The sequence below is a fragment of the Symphalangus syndactylus genome, chromosome 1, assembly GCF_028878055.3.
Source record: "Symphalangus syndactylus isolate Jambi chromosome 1, NHGRI_mSymSyn1-v2.1_pri, whole genome shotgun sequence".
NCBI classification, from domain to species: Eukaryota; Metazoa; Chordata; class Mammalia; order Primates; family Hylobatidae; genus Symphalangus; species Symphalangus syndactylus.
In genome coordinates this window covers 142,447,326-142,463,879 of record NC_072423.2, presented here as the reverse complement: position 1 = coordinate 142,463,879, position 16,554 = coordinate 142,447,326, and the positions used below count along the sequence as shown (strand labels likewise).

General features: G+C 40.2%; 1 protein-coding gene across 12 annotated transcripts in view; it reads right to left on the bottom strand.

The window, feature by feature from the left end:
* The window catches only part of PSD3 (pleckstrin and Sec7 domain containing 3), a 555,378-nt gene that overhangs the window by 386,593 nt on the left and 152,231 nt on the right, over positions 1-16,554 (bottom strand). For all 12 annotated transcript variants that reach the window (XM_055286530.2, XM_055286538.2, XM_055286547.2 and 9 more), the window contains exon 2: positions 13,124-13,232. In XM_055286530.2, coding sequence (XP_055142505.2) covers positions 13,124-13,232 — 109 coding nt within the window. The remainder of the gene's footprint in view (positions 1-13,123; positions 13,233-16,554) is intronic.

Here is a 16,554-nt window from a genome sequence, read left to right as displayed (position 1 = left end):
TATAATAAAAAAAAAAAGAAAGAAAAAGAACAAAAAAATGGCAGGTCTCCTGGAGCCTTGGGAAAGCTTCCTGCATTGGCTTCATAGTAAATCCACCTCCGGATGTTACTTGGGGTTGCAAAGTGTGACATAATGAAACTCACAACTGGAACACATGGGCAAAAGTCACACACTATGTATGCAGAGGCCATAAGCCCAATGTTCACAGGCTTCAGGAGATAACATAAATGAGTAAGGCAGGCAAGGTACGAGACAACACAGGAGCGGTGACCGAGTGCCTGTGCTCTGAAGGCACCAGCACTATTTCGTGTCAATGCCAATGCACACTCAGTGTTGGCGTTTCTCCAATTCATCAACAGAAGCTTCAAGGCTGGATTTTTACATGAAATCTCCCAGTTTTAAAAAGTTAGCTCAATATTTTAAGAAAACATTGGTAAGACCAAATAAATCATAAGTTAAAAATGCCAGTATGTCACTTCTGCTTTATAGAAGGGAAAAGACACTTCCTACCTAAAAATAAAACTGAAGAGTAGATAGTTTATTCAAGGATCCATGAAGGGAGACTGCTAAAAACAAACTTTGTGAGGCAGTTCATACACCTGACAATGAAAAAACGGTTTGTTCAGGGATCCTGCAACATCTCAAGGACCTAAGTTTACTCTAACACGTCCTAACTGAACCCAAAGAGTTCTATAAGTCCATAAAAGGCAAGCTCTCCAATATAAAACTCATGAACAGGAAAATCTTTCAAAATGAATCATAAATGGCTAATAAGCACACGAAAAAAGTTTGACCTCAGTTACATCTGGTGCAGCAAGACTGTGGAGATTAAAGCTCTCAGTTCTAATTATGACATTATGAGAACACGGGAATAAACTAAACGAAAGTGCTTTTCCTATTCTCTCATTCAACCTACACAGAAGACTTCTGTGACCAAATGTTTTCCCCACAAACCGAGCAAGCAATCAATTCTGCAGGAGACACCACCTGGGTGTCCTGTAATTCAATTCAACTGCAACACATCTAACTGGAGACAGTATTAGATCCCACGGGTTGGGGGCTCAGTGTCCAAGACTGCCCCTTCCCTTCAGATGCCCGTCTAAAGCCGCAGGTTGTTTCACCTGTGCTTCTGACTGGCTATAAATCACGGTTCTCACAACCCCCTCCTTGGGTTCGATTAATCTGCTAAATCAACTCACACAACACAGGGAATCACTTATGTTTACCAGCTTACGAAAAAGGCTATTACAAAGGAAACAGATAAAGGGGTGCATGGGGCAAGGCATGTGGGAAGGGGCAGAGAGTTCCATGCCCTCTCTGGACACACCACCCTCCCGGAACCTCCATGTGTTCATCTTTCAGGGAGCTCTGCAAACCCTGTCCTTTTGGGTTTTACGGAGGCCTCATTAGTAGGCATGATTCACTCAATCATTGGCTATTGGTGATTACCTTAATCTTCACCCCTCTCCCCTCCCCAGAGGTTAGGGGATGCGACTGAATGTCTCAACCCTCTAATCCAGGGGCACCCAATCTCTTGGCTTCCCTGGGCCACAATGGAAGAATTGTCTTGGGCCACAGATAAAATACACTAATACTAACAACAGCTGATGAGCTTAAAAAAAAAAATCTCATAATGTTTTAAGAAAGTTTCAAAATTTGTGTTGTGCCACATTCAAAGCTGCCCTGGGCTGCACATGGCCTGTGGGCTGTGGGTTGCATACGCTTGTTCTAAGTTTGGACAAGGTAGCCCCATTCTAAAGCCACCTAAGGGTTGCCAGGCATCAGTTAATTCATTAGCACACAATAAGACATACCACTTTGAAAATCCTAGAAATTTTAAGAGGAAACTCAGAGGGAAGACCAAATATAGTCAAGTGCCACATAATGACATCTGGCTCACCAATGACCACATATAGGATGGTGATCCGTAAGATTATAATGCCATATTTTTACTGTACCTTTTCTATGTTTAGATATACAAAGACGACTGTGTTACAATTGCCCACAGTATTCAATACAGTAATATGCTGTGTAGGTTCGTGGCCTAGAAAAAACAGGCTAAGCCATGTGGCCTAGGTGTGCAGTAGGTATACTATCTAGGTTTGCATAAGTACATTTCATGATGTTTGCACAAAGATGAAATTGCTTTATGACACACTTCTCAGAATGTCCCTTTAAGTGACACATGGCTGTATATACTTCCCAGTGTTAGATGTGATGTCCACTGCTGTTCCAAAGCTGATTTGATCCTACTCTCAAAAAAGTCAAATCCTGCTCCTCAGCTTTTCAACAGCTACTTTAAATATACATATATATACATACGTGTGTGTGTGTATTTTATATATATATAAACACCAATCTAAAAAAAATAGATCTTGTAGACAAAAATACTGAACAGACAGTAGAAATATGCTTTTCAATATGCTCTCCTGGTTGATTTCTGCAACACTTCTTAGGTATCTTAGTATATAAAACACCAAGTAATTCCAAAGAAGTAGTTAAGGCTACCAGTATACAGCCCATTCTACAGATATGTGGGCCAGTGTGGAATAAGATCGAACCTCTAACTTATTATACGAAAAACTCTAGCCAAAGAGAAAGTTCTAGTCACTTCCTGGCCCACTTTGTCAAACCAAAACAGACCACTGAAAACTACTGCCTATCAAGCACAGGCTGTGGTATAGCTAAAATAATGGAGAACATATGGTCAATTTAATAAGGGCCAAGGAATAGCGAGCAAGCCTAACACATACTTGTCATTATACTGTAAAATCATTTTTCTGCTTTCCATAATGGGTGGGAAGGAGGCTTGCGAGTGGAAAGGAAGGAGCAAAATAAATAAAAATTGCCAAACATAGAAGATTTACTACAGGACTAGCCACAAAATTATAAACCAACTTCTATCCGTGGTGAAAACAAGAAAATAACTCAACAGAAAACCTGAGAATTAGTAGATTTGTCATTTCTTCCTTTGTTTATTTGTGGTTTTCTATCCCAGCCCTCATTTTTCCTAAAGCAATAACTCGTAGGTTTCCTGGGTCCTGCAGCCAGATGCAAAGATCTGCATAGGCATGAGTAGGGGCTGAGCTGCTATGCTACTTTTTTCCTGTCTTGCTCTCCAGGAATTCTGTGTGTATGGTGAGGTGTCTATCTAAAGCAGACACTCCACATTCACCCAACACATTCTATCTGTTATTCAGAATTATTCAGCTTCTTCTTTGCACTAAAAAGAAAAGATAACTAACTCAAAATGGACCACAGACCTAAAGGTAAGAGTTACAACTATAAAACATGGAAGAAAATACAGGATTAAATTTTCTGCACTTGAGTTAGGCAATGGTTTCTTAGACATGACATGGAAAGTACAAACAACAAAATAAGAGATAGATAACTGGACTTCACCAAAATCAAAACCTTTTGTACTATAAATGATGACTATTAAGAAAGTAAAAACATAACGAATACAATAGAAGACAGTATCTGCAGTCATATAATTAATAAGGGGCTTGTATACAGATTATAGAAAGAGTGCTTTCAACTCAATCATAAACAGACAAATAAGCTACTTAAAAAACACAACTGGGCGCTGGGGCCAGGAGTTTGAGACCTGCCGGGGCAGCACAGCCAAACCCCATCTCTACAAAACATTTAAAAATACAAAAGTCGGCCGGGCATGGTGCTGCACACCTGTGGTCTCAGCTACTCAAGAGGCTGAGGTGGGAGGATCACTTGAGCCCAGGAGTTCAAGGCTGCAGTGAGCTATGCTATGATTGTGCTACCACACTTCTGGGCAACTGTCTCTAAAAAGTATACATATAAAATAAAAATACTCTAAGTTTTTTGAGAAGTGTTAAAAAATCGGCAAAGAATCTGAATAGACATTTCTCTAAAGATATACAGGATGAGCATCCCTAACCGAAAATTTAAAATCCAAAATGCTCCAAAATCGGAAACGTTTGAATGCCAATGTAACACGAGTGGACGATGACATTAATTACCACTGCAAAAAAGTACCCACAGACATGATGAAAATGTGTGATGGGTTTATTCAAGGACTATAGCAGGGAACATTCATAATAGAACAAGAAATCATGCCAGTTGATAAAATTCGAGAGAGAAGTTGAAGTCAAAAACTACTGTTAACGAGGAAGATGACTGGAGGACGCACTGAAAAAGCCATCCAGCAGAAATCCTCCTCTTCCTTGGAGGACTCACTTCCAGGTCCCTCAACTGCTACTGGTGTTTCTTCTCAACTCAGAAACCTCCATGTGTTTGGCTACCCAAAAGCTCTCAAATGCTGTTCTTTTGGTTTTTTTGTTTTGTTTTGTTTTTTCTGAGACAGAGTGTCACTCTGTTGCCCAGGCTGGGGTGCAATGGCACAACCTTGGCTCACTGCAACCTCTGCCTCCAGGGTTCAAGCAATTCTCCTGCCTCAGCCTCCCAAGTAGCTGGGATTACAGGTTCACGCCACCACGGCTGGCTAATTTTTGTATTCTTAGTAGAGACAGAGTTTCACCACGTTGGCCAAGTTGGTTTCGAGCTCCTGACCTCATGATCTGCCCTCCTCAGCTTCCCAAAGTACTGGGATGACAGGTATGAACCACCACGCCCACCCCTTTGGGGTTTTTATGGAGGCTTCATGACACAGGAAGGAATGATTAAATCATTGGCCAACTTAATCTTCAGCCCTTTTCTCCTCCCAGGAGGCTGCTCACTGCTGCTGTGTAGCCACTGATCCAGGGGCTCTGGGCTGCTGCCATGCTGCTTAGCTTCCCTGAACACACTTAGGAGAAAGTCCCAACCCTCCAAACCCGCTGTGTCCTTCTGGTGTCCAGCCCCGTCCTGAAGCTACCTAGGGGCTGACAGCCATCAGTCAACATATGAGCACACAAGAAGACATCATTGCGGACATTCTAAGGATTTTAGGAGGTGTATGCCAGGAAATGGGGACAAAAACCAAATACATATTTCACAATATCGCACCCTCATACACTACTGGTAGGAATGTAAAATTGTACAACTGTTGTGGAAAACAATTTAGAAGTTCCTCAAAAGGTTTAATGTAGAATCGCCATTCGACTCGGTAATTCTACTTCTAGCTATACACCCAAAAGAAATGAAAACATACATCCACTCAAAAACTTGTACACCAGTTCTCCTAACAGCATTACTCACACAAGCCAAAAAGGAAAAGCAACCCAAATGATATGGTTTGGCTGTGTCCCCACCCAAATCTCGCCTGGAATTGTAATAATTCCCACATGTCAAGGGCGGCACCAGGTGGAGATAATGGAATCACGGGGGCAGTTTCCCCCATACTGTTCTCATGATAGCAAATAAGTCTCATGAGATCTGATGGTTTTATAAATGGGAATTCCCCTGCACAAGCTCACACTTGCCTGCTGCCATGTAAGACATCCCTTTGCTCTTCCTTCGTCTTCCACCATGATTGTGAGGCTTCTCCAGCCACGTGGAACTGTGAGTCCATTAAACCTCTTTCCTTTATAAATTACCCAGTCTCAGGTGTGTCTTTATTAGCAGCGTGAGAACAGACTAATGTACTAAATTTCCCTCAAATGGTGAACAGACAAAATGTGTCCCATCCATATAATCGACTATTATTCCACACAAAAAAAGTAGTGGTAAATATTATAGCAAAACTAGTCATAACAATGATTCCATTTATATGAAGTGTCCAGAATCAGAAAATCTTTAGAGATAAAAAGCAAATTAGTGATTGCCTAGAATGACAGCCAGTGGGTGTTCTCTCTTTCTCTCTCTCTCTTTCTTCCTTCCTTCCTTTTTTTCTTTTTTCTTTCTCTTTTTCTTTCCTTCCTTCCTTTTTTCTCTTTCTCTCTCTTTCTCTCTCCCTTCCTCTCCTCTCCTCTGCCTTTCTCCTTTCCTTTCCTTTCCTTTCCTCTTCTTCTTCCTCTTCCTCTTGCTCAAGACAAGGTCTCACTATGTTGCCCAGACTGGACTTGAACTCCTGGGCTCAAACAATCCTCCCACCTCCAGCCTCCCAAGCAGCTGGGACTACAGGCAGGAGCCACTAACAAGTCTTTTCTCTTTAAGATGATGAAAATGTTCTAAAGTGGCCTGTGGTGATGGATGATGCACAATCCTAGGAACGTACTAAAAATCCACTGAATTTTACACATTAAATGGATGAATTGTATGGTTTACAAACTGTATCTCAATAAAGTTATTTTTTAAAGTATTCAGCCTTCTGGATCACTATGGCAGACAAGGATACAAATTTGTTTAATCTTCTCTAAGCCCTATGAAAATGGCAACAACCAATTTCAAAAGAAAATAAATTCATAACAGTGCTGACAAAAAAAAAAAAGAGTATAACCATAGACAAAATAACCATAGACAGAAGTCACAACTCCAAATAAGCCCAGAGGGCCACATTTATCCTAACAGTAGAGCCACAAAGAAGTTAGAAACCCAGGGTTGGCAGGTCCCCACATCTGGAATGGGAAGCGGAACATATGTCACCATGATTAACTGAAAAATCACCTGCAGAACAGGTTCCCATCCTAGCCCCCTCCCACCCTGTTCCACTACCCAGAGGTTTGCCTGCAGCAAGGCACTTAGCATGGGTCTAATCCCACCTGCACTTGTGTCAGTCCATACACCCTACCTCACAGAAACCCATTCCAGCCCTCTTCTATACGAAGGGAAGAGGCCTGCTAAGGATACATACTTCACACAGCCAGAGAAGCTCTACCTGTCTATATTTGGGAACTCATACTTTCATTCATGAATGAAAAAAACAAACTCCAACAGACATTTGAGGACTAACAGTGGCTTTCAAAAGAAGTTCCAAGATTTAATGAAACAGAACTGACCCTAGATGAAGCAAAAATCCAGGAAACAGAAGATAATCTCAGGGGAAAAAAAAATCTAATTTTTTATTTAGAGAGATTCAAAATAATGCATCCATAAAAAAGCACACTGCAATGAAAATTGAGTGACCAGAGAATGGGAAAGAACTCTTGAAATTATAAATAAAACTATAAAAATGTTGTTAGAAAGAATGGAAGATCATACTTTAAAATAGGAAAGAAAAAGTAAAAGACATAGAAGATTGATCTAATCCAGGAGAACCAACATCTATCTAATAGGAACTGCAGAAGTAAAAACCATTTTTAAAAAGTAGAGAGGACAAATATTTTCAGAGCTAAGGAAAGACATGACCAAAAGGGCTCCACAGGCACCATATAGCAAGAACACAAGACTCACACTTCCAGAAATATGAGTGGGTAGGGGTCAAAAGAGCTCTGAAAGCTGTCCATAGAGATAGAGCCAATTACCCACAGGTGAGATCTCAAAGGTCTTTTCATCTAAGAGACTCCAGGGCATACTGCATACTAAATCAAAGCCAATTAAGGCAAAAGAAGGGACTAAATATTTTGAAATGCACCATGCAAAGTCTACCACTTGTGTTATTCATTTCCTCATTTCAGTTACTTAATTCCTAATCTGCTTGATTTCCCAAACAGTGAAACTGGAGGTCAGACCATAAACTTTTCACGTACAAGTCTTTGCATTGGCATACGCTTTCAAGTCTCTTAGGAAGTATCAAGAAATGGAATGGCCTAGTGGCACAGAACATATATCTTTAACTTCTTAACCAACTTTTTCAATTTTTTTTTTTTTTTTTTTTTTTTTGAGGTGGAGTCTCGCTCTGTCGCCAGACTAGAGTGCAGTGGTGCAATCTCAGCTCACTGCAACCACCGCCTCCCGGGTTCAAGCGATTCTCCTGCCTCAGCCTCCTGAGTAGTTGCGATGACAGGCATGTGCAATCACACCTAGCTAATTTTTGTATTTTTAGTAGAGATGGGGTTTCACCATGTTGGCCAGGATGGTCTCCATCTCTTGATCTCGTGATCTGCCCGAGTTGGCCTCCCAAAGTGCTGGGATTACAGGCATGAGCCACCGCACCCAGCCTTCAACTGTTTTTAAATAATTGGACCCTTTACATTCCTACCACCAGTGTGTACGAGTTCAGCAGCTCCACTTTCTTACCAATCACAATATGGCCAGTCTTTTTAATTTTAGCCTTTCTACTAGATTTTATTAGTATCTCATTGTGGTTTTCATTTCCATTTCCCTAATGACTAATAAGGTTGAGCATCTTTGCATGTGCTTACCTGCCATCCATATATCTTCTTTGGTGAAGTATCTGTTACAATCTTTTGCCCATTTTTTTTTTCCCTGAGGGGATTTGCCTTCTTGTCATTGAGATGTAAGAGCTCTCTATGTATTCTAGATACAAGTCTTTTCTTGGATCTCCAACACACAACGTCAATAGTCAAACTGTTGAGAAACCCTGATCTAGTTAATTTTGCTGAAAAGAACCACATTACACTGCAAGGCCTCATGTATCTACATATGATTCACTTTAACTTTAAAAATAAAACAGGTAATTTTTTAAAAACTGACATGAGATACTTCTTAAAATCATATGCTACAGCATCCATTTACATCTAAATCCAGCAAGCACCTTACCTATTCATACTTATGACCATAAATCAACATAAAGAGAAAATTTGCTTAGACAATACAAGTTAGAATGAGCTCCAACTAAAGGAAAATTAACATTTTAATAAAATTCTAGTATGTCTTTCAGAGGCTTCCAAGCAGCTAAGCTCTCACTACACAATCACTCTAGAACCTTAAAAGTATAACACATTTCCTATGGCTTCCTCACTAGCCCCACCCAACTCTTTTCTTTTAATGATGGGCTCTGAACAGTTCAGGTGACAGCAGCAGGGAGGCAATGTGAAAACATTTCTCCCCCTTCCTCTGTTAGTCATCAGGTACCTTCTCCAACAGAAGAGTCCCCGAAGGCCTCCCTCAGAGCCTGTTTATTCTGATCGTGGTTGCCTTTCTAACACAGCACATTTATAGCATATTTCAAGGGAGTGGGGTGAGGTAACTTTTACATCTTTCCAATCTGAGAGATGGTTTCTCTACAGGAACAGATGATGTCACATTTCAAACATGATGCAGAGCAGAGGAGCCTGGATCATGGTCTCAAACCTACCAACGAGTACGGGCAAATTAATTCATTCTCTTGAGTCCTCAGTTTCCACATCTATAAAAGGCAAAGGTGACTTCTACTATTTCTTCCAACATAAAGATTCTGCTACTTTAATACATATGCACTTTCCTAACAGCTAAACACTGATTGGGTACCACGTGCCAAACCCTGAGCTGTGTATTTACAATCTCATTGGATTTCCACTACAACTCTATGAAGAAGTTACTACCATTTTCCCTATTTTACAGATGAAGAAATTGAGGAGGCTCAGTGACTTGTCCACAGGCGCCTGTGGTAGGCTGGGACCCAGGATCTGCCGTGGCTGCCATCGGCACTTTGCATTCAGTAAAGTGGGAGGAACAAGATACAGCTTTATGCCAGCCCACAGACAGCTGTGAGGAGTAATTACAGTCAGAGAGTTTCAAAAACACACACAAACTCTAAAAAGCAAGTTTAGGACCATTGACGAAGTACCACAATTCTCCAAACAACAGAATAACCCATGAAGATACCTGTCTTACCTCATTACATCAAATAACTTCCAATTGCTGGCATGCTGTACCTAATAAAAGGACTGCACTAAAGCCAAGACTTCTCATAGGCTATCAGAGAGACTGGATTTTTAACCGGATTGTAAAGCATCTCAGCTATGTGCCTTTAGGCACGTTCTTTAATACCTCTGAAGCTGATTTTCCTCACCTACTTATTTTTAAAAGTCTGTAAACTCTTCGCCTTGCCTTAGGAGGCCCTACATGATATGGCCCTTTTCTAAATGGTAATCTTTCTGAACTTATCTCTCAGTGATGATGTCTGCAGACTAACCAGGCTAGTCTTCCCCAGTTTGTCAAACAATTTCTATTTCCTGCTCATGCCATTTCTGCAATTTGAAATGCTCTCCCCGCAAAACTCTACTATTCAGAATTCTAGTCATCCTTCAAGACCAAGTTCAACTTCCATCTCCTCCATGAAGTCATCACCAGACGAACTAAAAGTGATCATTCTTTCTTGCTAGTCACTTGGAGACATATTGTTTCTTCTTAGCTAAAGAATAAGAAACTTATGAGTAAGAACCATGTCTTCCACGTCTTTGCACCTTCAATGTGCCCAACACAAGTAACCTGCACATAGGTGCTCATTAAATGTATTTGTTCAACAATGCATGCATCCTTTCACACCTACAGAATAACATCACACCAGGAGCAACTACCACCAACCATTTTTTACCAAGGCAAATAAGAAACAAAAGGTTTAAAGTGTCATTTTGGTTTGCCTTGGCTATGATATATCTGAGCTGCTGATATAGGGAAAACTACTCAAAACCCATGAGTAACGAAAAACCAAACTCACTCACCAATAACGCAGAGAACTATGCAGACATTTGGTATTATCTCTATATAGTTAAGTAAAAATCAGTTTTATTATAGTCAAAAAAAAGCTTAATTAGCAAAAAAATCACAGTGTCACATTCAAAGTTAAGTCTATGCCAAGGAGTTTTATTTTATTTTTTAAATTTTTTGTTTACTTTTTGAGACAGAGTCTCACTCAGTCATCCAGGCTGAAGTGCAGTGGCATGATCTTGGCTCACTGCAACTTCTGCCTCCTGGGCTCAAACGATTCTCGTGCCTCAGCCTCCCGAGTAGCTAGAATTACAGGCACATGTCACCATGACCAGCTAATTTTTATATTTTTAGTAGAGACAGGCTTTCACTATGTTGGCCAGGCTGGTCTCAAACTCCTGACCTCAGGTGATCCATCCGCCTCGGCCTCCCAAAGTGTTGGGATTAGAGGTGTGAGCAACCATGCCAGGCCAATGCCAAAGAGTTTTCAAAAGTCTTGGGATAACTATAATCAGTACCCCATCAGGGAAAGAGTAAACAGGTGATTAGGTACCTCAAACTTCAAGCCCAGAATAGCTAGGTATTTATGATACATGACAAACAGCATAAATGGCTACAATACATGCTAAGTATAAGAGATATACTATGAAACACATTCTCATCTAAATTAGGACACAGTGATAAAAGTCAAATGATTTTTAAAAATAATTTAGCTGTTTTTTTTACTGTATCTAAGAGTCCCCAACTGCTAAAATGTCTAACAAATATTCACCTTTTAAGCTAAAAGAAGTTATTATATGGCTGTGTATATACTGCCTTCTTGGTATCCTCAAATATTCTGGAGTTATTAAATAATCCCATCTAACACGTGAGTCAAAAATGTGTACTTCATACTTGGGTTTCTTGAACTGAGCAACAGCTGTATTAAGTCAGATTCTTGGTCTTCCCAAAATAAGTATCAGATAATGATAAAGGTGAAAAAAGTAAGGATTGCACTTATAATATCAGCCTCAAAGGTCAGGGATATGATGAGGATGGTGATGGTTATCACAATAATTAACAGCAGCAAACACTTTTATAGCACTTATTACATACCAAGCATGACTCGAAGATCTTTTTTTTTTTTTTTTTTTTGAGACTGAGTCTCGCTCTGTCGCCCAGGCTGGAGTGCAGTGGCGTGATCTCGGCTGACTGCAAGCTCTGCCTCCCAGGTTCATGCCATTCTCCTGCCTCAGCCTCCCAAGTAGCTGGGACTACAGGCACCCACCACCACGCCTGGCTAATTTTTTGTATTTTTAGTAGAGACGGGACATGACTCTAAGATCTTTATAAATGTCAACTTATTTCATCCTCAAAAGAACTCTAAGACATAAGTCACTATAATCCCATTTTACAGATGAGAAAACTGAGCCACAAATAAGTTGGATAACTTTGCAAGGTCACACAGTTTATAAGTTACAAGGCCAGGTTCAAACTCAGGAAGTCTAGATCCAGAACTCAGAGAATATTAACCACATGCAATAGGCTTTTCCAAACTAACTCAAGATATGCTAATATCCCCTTTATCATTGGTTTTCCATAAAATTAAACATTTTGAAATTCAATACAAAGCTATTTGCATTTTTATCTTGTACCTCCTTCTAGGAAAATGCCTTCAAAAAAGTATTGCCTTAACAGGATGAGCTCTGTGGTCAGGCAAACTTGCCTTATACTCCTGGCTCTGCTGTGTGAGTGACTGTGACTGGGAGGAGATTACTTCAGATCCCTCATCTGGAAAATGGGGATAAAGGTATTAACTTATAAGGTTATTGTGATGATTAGCATAGTGCCTTAGCACACAGTAAGTAATCTAGTAGGTTAATTATTACTGTAATTAGTACTAGTAATAGTTGTATTTGTTCTAAACTTACCTGTTTCAAATTGAAAAATGTTGCTTCTAGTTCCAGAATACTAAATTTGATAACTAGATTAGGCCAATACTAAAAAGCATTAAAAATAAACAAAAGCTACAATAACCTCCAAAGTAAAGATTGCAGTGTCTGAAAATCATTGTGGAAATCTTTCCTAATAATATATTTTGTTAGTGAAAAACAAGCACCAAGGGCTGGGCACGGTGGCTCACATCTGTAAACTCAGTGTTTTGTGGGGCTGAGGCAGGAGGATGGCTTGAGGCCAGGAGTTTGAGACCAGCCTAGGCAGCATAGCCAGACCCTGTCTCTTAAAAAAAAAAAATGTATTTTTTTAATTAGTCAGGTGTGGTGGCATGTGCCTGTAGTCCCAGCTAGTTGGGAAGCTGAGGCACAAGGATCATTTGAGCCTGGACGTCAAGGCTGCAGTAAGTTAGGATGGTGCCACTGCATGCCAGCTTGGATGACAGAGCAAGACTTGGTCACAAAAAAAAAAAAAAAAAAACCAAGAATATATTAGTCAATATATACAACAATGGTAACTATTGAAAACTCTTATGAAAATTGGTTAATTCTTGGAATTTCAAATATCAGAAGCTGAGAATACTTCAAACAAAGAACATGACTTGAAATTACCAAGAACAGGCCACAAGAATTACATGAAATATTTGTGGATTCTACATCTTGGGAAGATTGTTTTGATGAATAATTAGGGCAAGCAGGTTTCACAGAGGTAAGAAGAAAGTAATGCAGGTGGAGAAAAATCACTTTGAAATCACAGCCCTTCATATATTTTACCTGGGAGAGGGATATGAGGAAATACTTACTAGTATCTGGAGTTTTCCCTTCAGGTCTGCCAAATAAAAATTCATATTTGGCCTTGGCAACACTCTGGGAATGTGCAGATGCATTGTTCACCCAAACAAATGTCTCTGCCTGCAAAATGAGGACAAAACAAAGACACATTTAAAATACATCATAAAAAAATACATCATAAAACAAATTATCCAACATGAGATTGGTAAAGCAATTATGACATATGTACTCAAAGCTATCTAACCATTCAAAATGAAACACGAAAAGTATAACATGAAAAGAATCAGAATACAAACTAACACTGCATGATTACAGCTACATAAAAAATGCATACATATAAACACCTATAAGGAAGTCAGCGGAAAATAAAAAGGATGGCTAGATTGGGAGGCTGGATTATGGTCGGTTTTTTAAAAATTAACTTAATGTTACTTTTCTGCAATTAGAAAACCATATTTTGGCTGGACGTGGTAGCTCACACCTGTAATCGCAGCACTTTGGGAGGCCAAAGCAGGTGGATCACGATGTCAGGAGTTCAAGACCAGTCTGACCTATACAGTGAAACCCCATCTCTACTAAAAATACAAAAATTAGGCCGGTAAGGTGGTTCCTGTAATCTCAGCTACTCAGGAGGCTGAGGCAAGAGAATCGCTTGAACCAGGGAGGCAGAGGCTGCAGGGAGCTGAGAACATGCCACTGCACTCCAGCCTGGGTGACAGAGCAAGACTCCATCTCAAAAAAAAAAAAAAAAAAAAAAAAAAACCTGTATTTTCTTTTTAAACACATCATTTTCCAAGTGATTATCATTACCCACAATCCATAGCAAGCATATTTCTTTGTGTGGTTTCTGTTAAAGTACACCACCAAAAATCCAGTCTTTCCCCAAAACAGATCACATTTTTATATAATCAGGAACACCATTCAGCCGAACAGGGCATGGAACAGAACTGCCAAGCATCCCATTTATACTGATTGTCCTACATTTCAACGTCTGTCCCAGGGTCCTGTGTAATTCCTAAAGTCGCTTATTTGAAATAAGAACTACAAAGGTGATGGCAAAAGTGGTACATCCTAACTCTGAACTCCTAAGACCTCCTTCCTCGCTGTTTTAGGCAACTGTCAAAAATCAAGAGTGCCTCTGTTCTCCGGCTGAGGACTAATTAAAAACAAGTAGCAAGGAAAAAAATTTCAAGACACAAAGAAATATGACCTGGCCCAGTCAGGGAGACCTTCTTTTGCCGCTTTACTCTGAACCTAAACATTAACCAGGATACAGACATCACCCGAACTGGTTTCTATCCACTGGTTATGAGACACCATCTTTTCTCATGTGTGAATAGTGATTGATCATTCACTTTCAGGGAGAGAGGCATGAAGGGTTTTATCAGCAACCAAGTAACTATTTCAAAGAGGGAAATGTTAGTATTTCTATTCTGTGCTTTGGAGCAGAAATGACTGACAACAGTAGGAAGACCCAATCACCCCTTCATCACCCCACTGGAGACAGGTTCAGCAGGCAGACCCCACTTTGTTCTTCAATACCAAGAGCAAAGAGCTAGCATGCACAATATTCAGATAGCAATTTCTTAAAAGAGCTCCACAATCACTTAATGTTCATAAAGCGTCAAATGTATTGGTCTGAAAAAGGTGCATACTCCTCTTGGTGTTACGTGTTTGATAATCACAGGTTGTTAATTATCCTTTTCCTCAATGGAGAGGAAATGTTAACTTTTTTATGTGTTTGGGGAGCTTCTGGCTAGTAAAAGAGGAAGTCGGCCAAGGGGCTGCCACATAAGGTGCCCTAATTTGGGCAGGTGGTTAGGGAAAGCTCTCTGAGAAACTAACGCCTGCAGAGATGAGAAATATGACAGGCTGGGGAAGGTCAGCGACATATTGGCAGAAAGGCCATATGCATGGCCTTAAGGAATGGAAGGATGGATGAGGCTACTCAGATAACTAAGAGAAGGCCAATGTGGCCACAGAAGAGCAGGTGAGTGGGCAAGTTTAGAGACTTGCAGGATGAAGAGTGTAAATCAAGGAAAGGACGGAGCATTTTGATGGGTTTGATGGGAAGCCACTGAAGGGTTTTAAGGGATACAGTGATTCATTTGCATTTTAAAAGATTATTCATTTACACTTTTTAAAAGATCATATGGGTGTTATATGGAAAATGAATTGGAGTGAGACAAGAAACAGCAGAGATACCAGCTAGAAATCCAAATGAGAACAGGGAAGCTTGGAGGAAATAGGCAAAAGTGGGTGAATTAAAATATATTCTGTAGGAAGAATTACACAGTTGTCTGACAAACTGAATTTAAACAATGAGGGAAAGGGGCGGGGCACAGTGGCTCATGCCTTTAATCTTAGCACTCTGGGAGGCTGAGGTGGGCGGATCACTTGAGATCAGGAGTTCGAGACCACCCTGGCCAACATGGCAAAACCCCGTTTCTACTAAAAAATACAAAAATTGGCCAGGCGTGGTGCCATGCACCTGTGATCCCAGCTACTCAGGAGGCTAAGGCAGGAGACTCGCTTGAACCTGGGAGGTGGAGGCTGCAGTGAGCCGAGATGGCGCCATTGCACTCCAGCCTAGGCGACAGAAGCGAAACTGCATCAAACAAAAAAAACAAAAAAAAAGAGGGAAAGGGGGAGATTAAGGATAATTATAACAGATACTAACCACTTACTCCGTGCCAGGCACTGTTCTAATGTAATATGTGGAATATCTCATTTAATGCTCAGAACAATTCTGTGAGGTTGGGGCTACTGTCATTCCCATCTTATAAGTGGAAAAAAGAAGACAATGAGAGGCTAAATAACTTTTCCAAAGATATACAGATCTTAGATTCACATCCGAGCACTCCAAATCTAGAACTTGTGGCGCTGGGGATGACTCCCAGGAATCTGGCTTGAACAACCAGGTGCATGTATTGAGACTGGGGAGACTAGAGGAGAAACAGTATCAATAGCCTACATTTGGGCTTCCAAGTGAACCCCCACGGACTCACTAAAACATCAGAAAAGAACATTTTAAAAAAGGAATCCATTACAAGGGTGCTAGAAAATAAGAAAAGATGCCATCTATAAAGCAAAAGTTTTAGGAAATTCCAAGAAGATAAATTTTTGCTTAGAATCTCAACTTTAAGGCCGAGAACTGTTCTCTAAAGCAAGGTTCCCCTTGAGCAAGGATTCTTAACCTCAGGTCCATGGGGAAGCAAGTGCCAATCAAGAGAATTCTGGAAGTTCATGAAGCTGGGGAGGGGATGATTTACATCTTTATTTGCATTTACCTTTAGATGAAATTTAGCATGTTTTCAAATACAAATGAAAGCAACAAACCAGAGTATTGGTAGCAATAACTATAACTTGTCATCAATAGAAATTCATCCTTTTCATATCATTTAACAGTTACTGCAGATATCTTCAAATATGTATACTCATT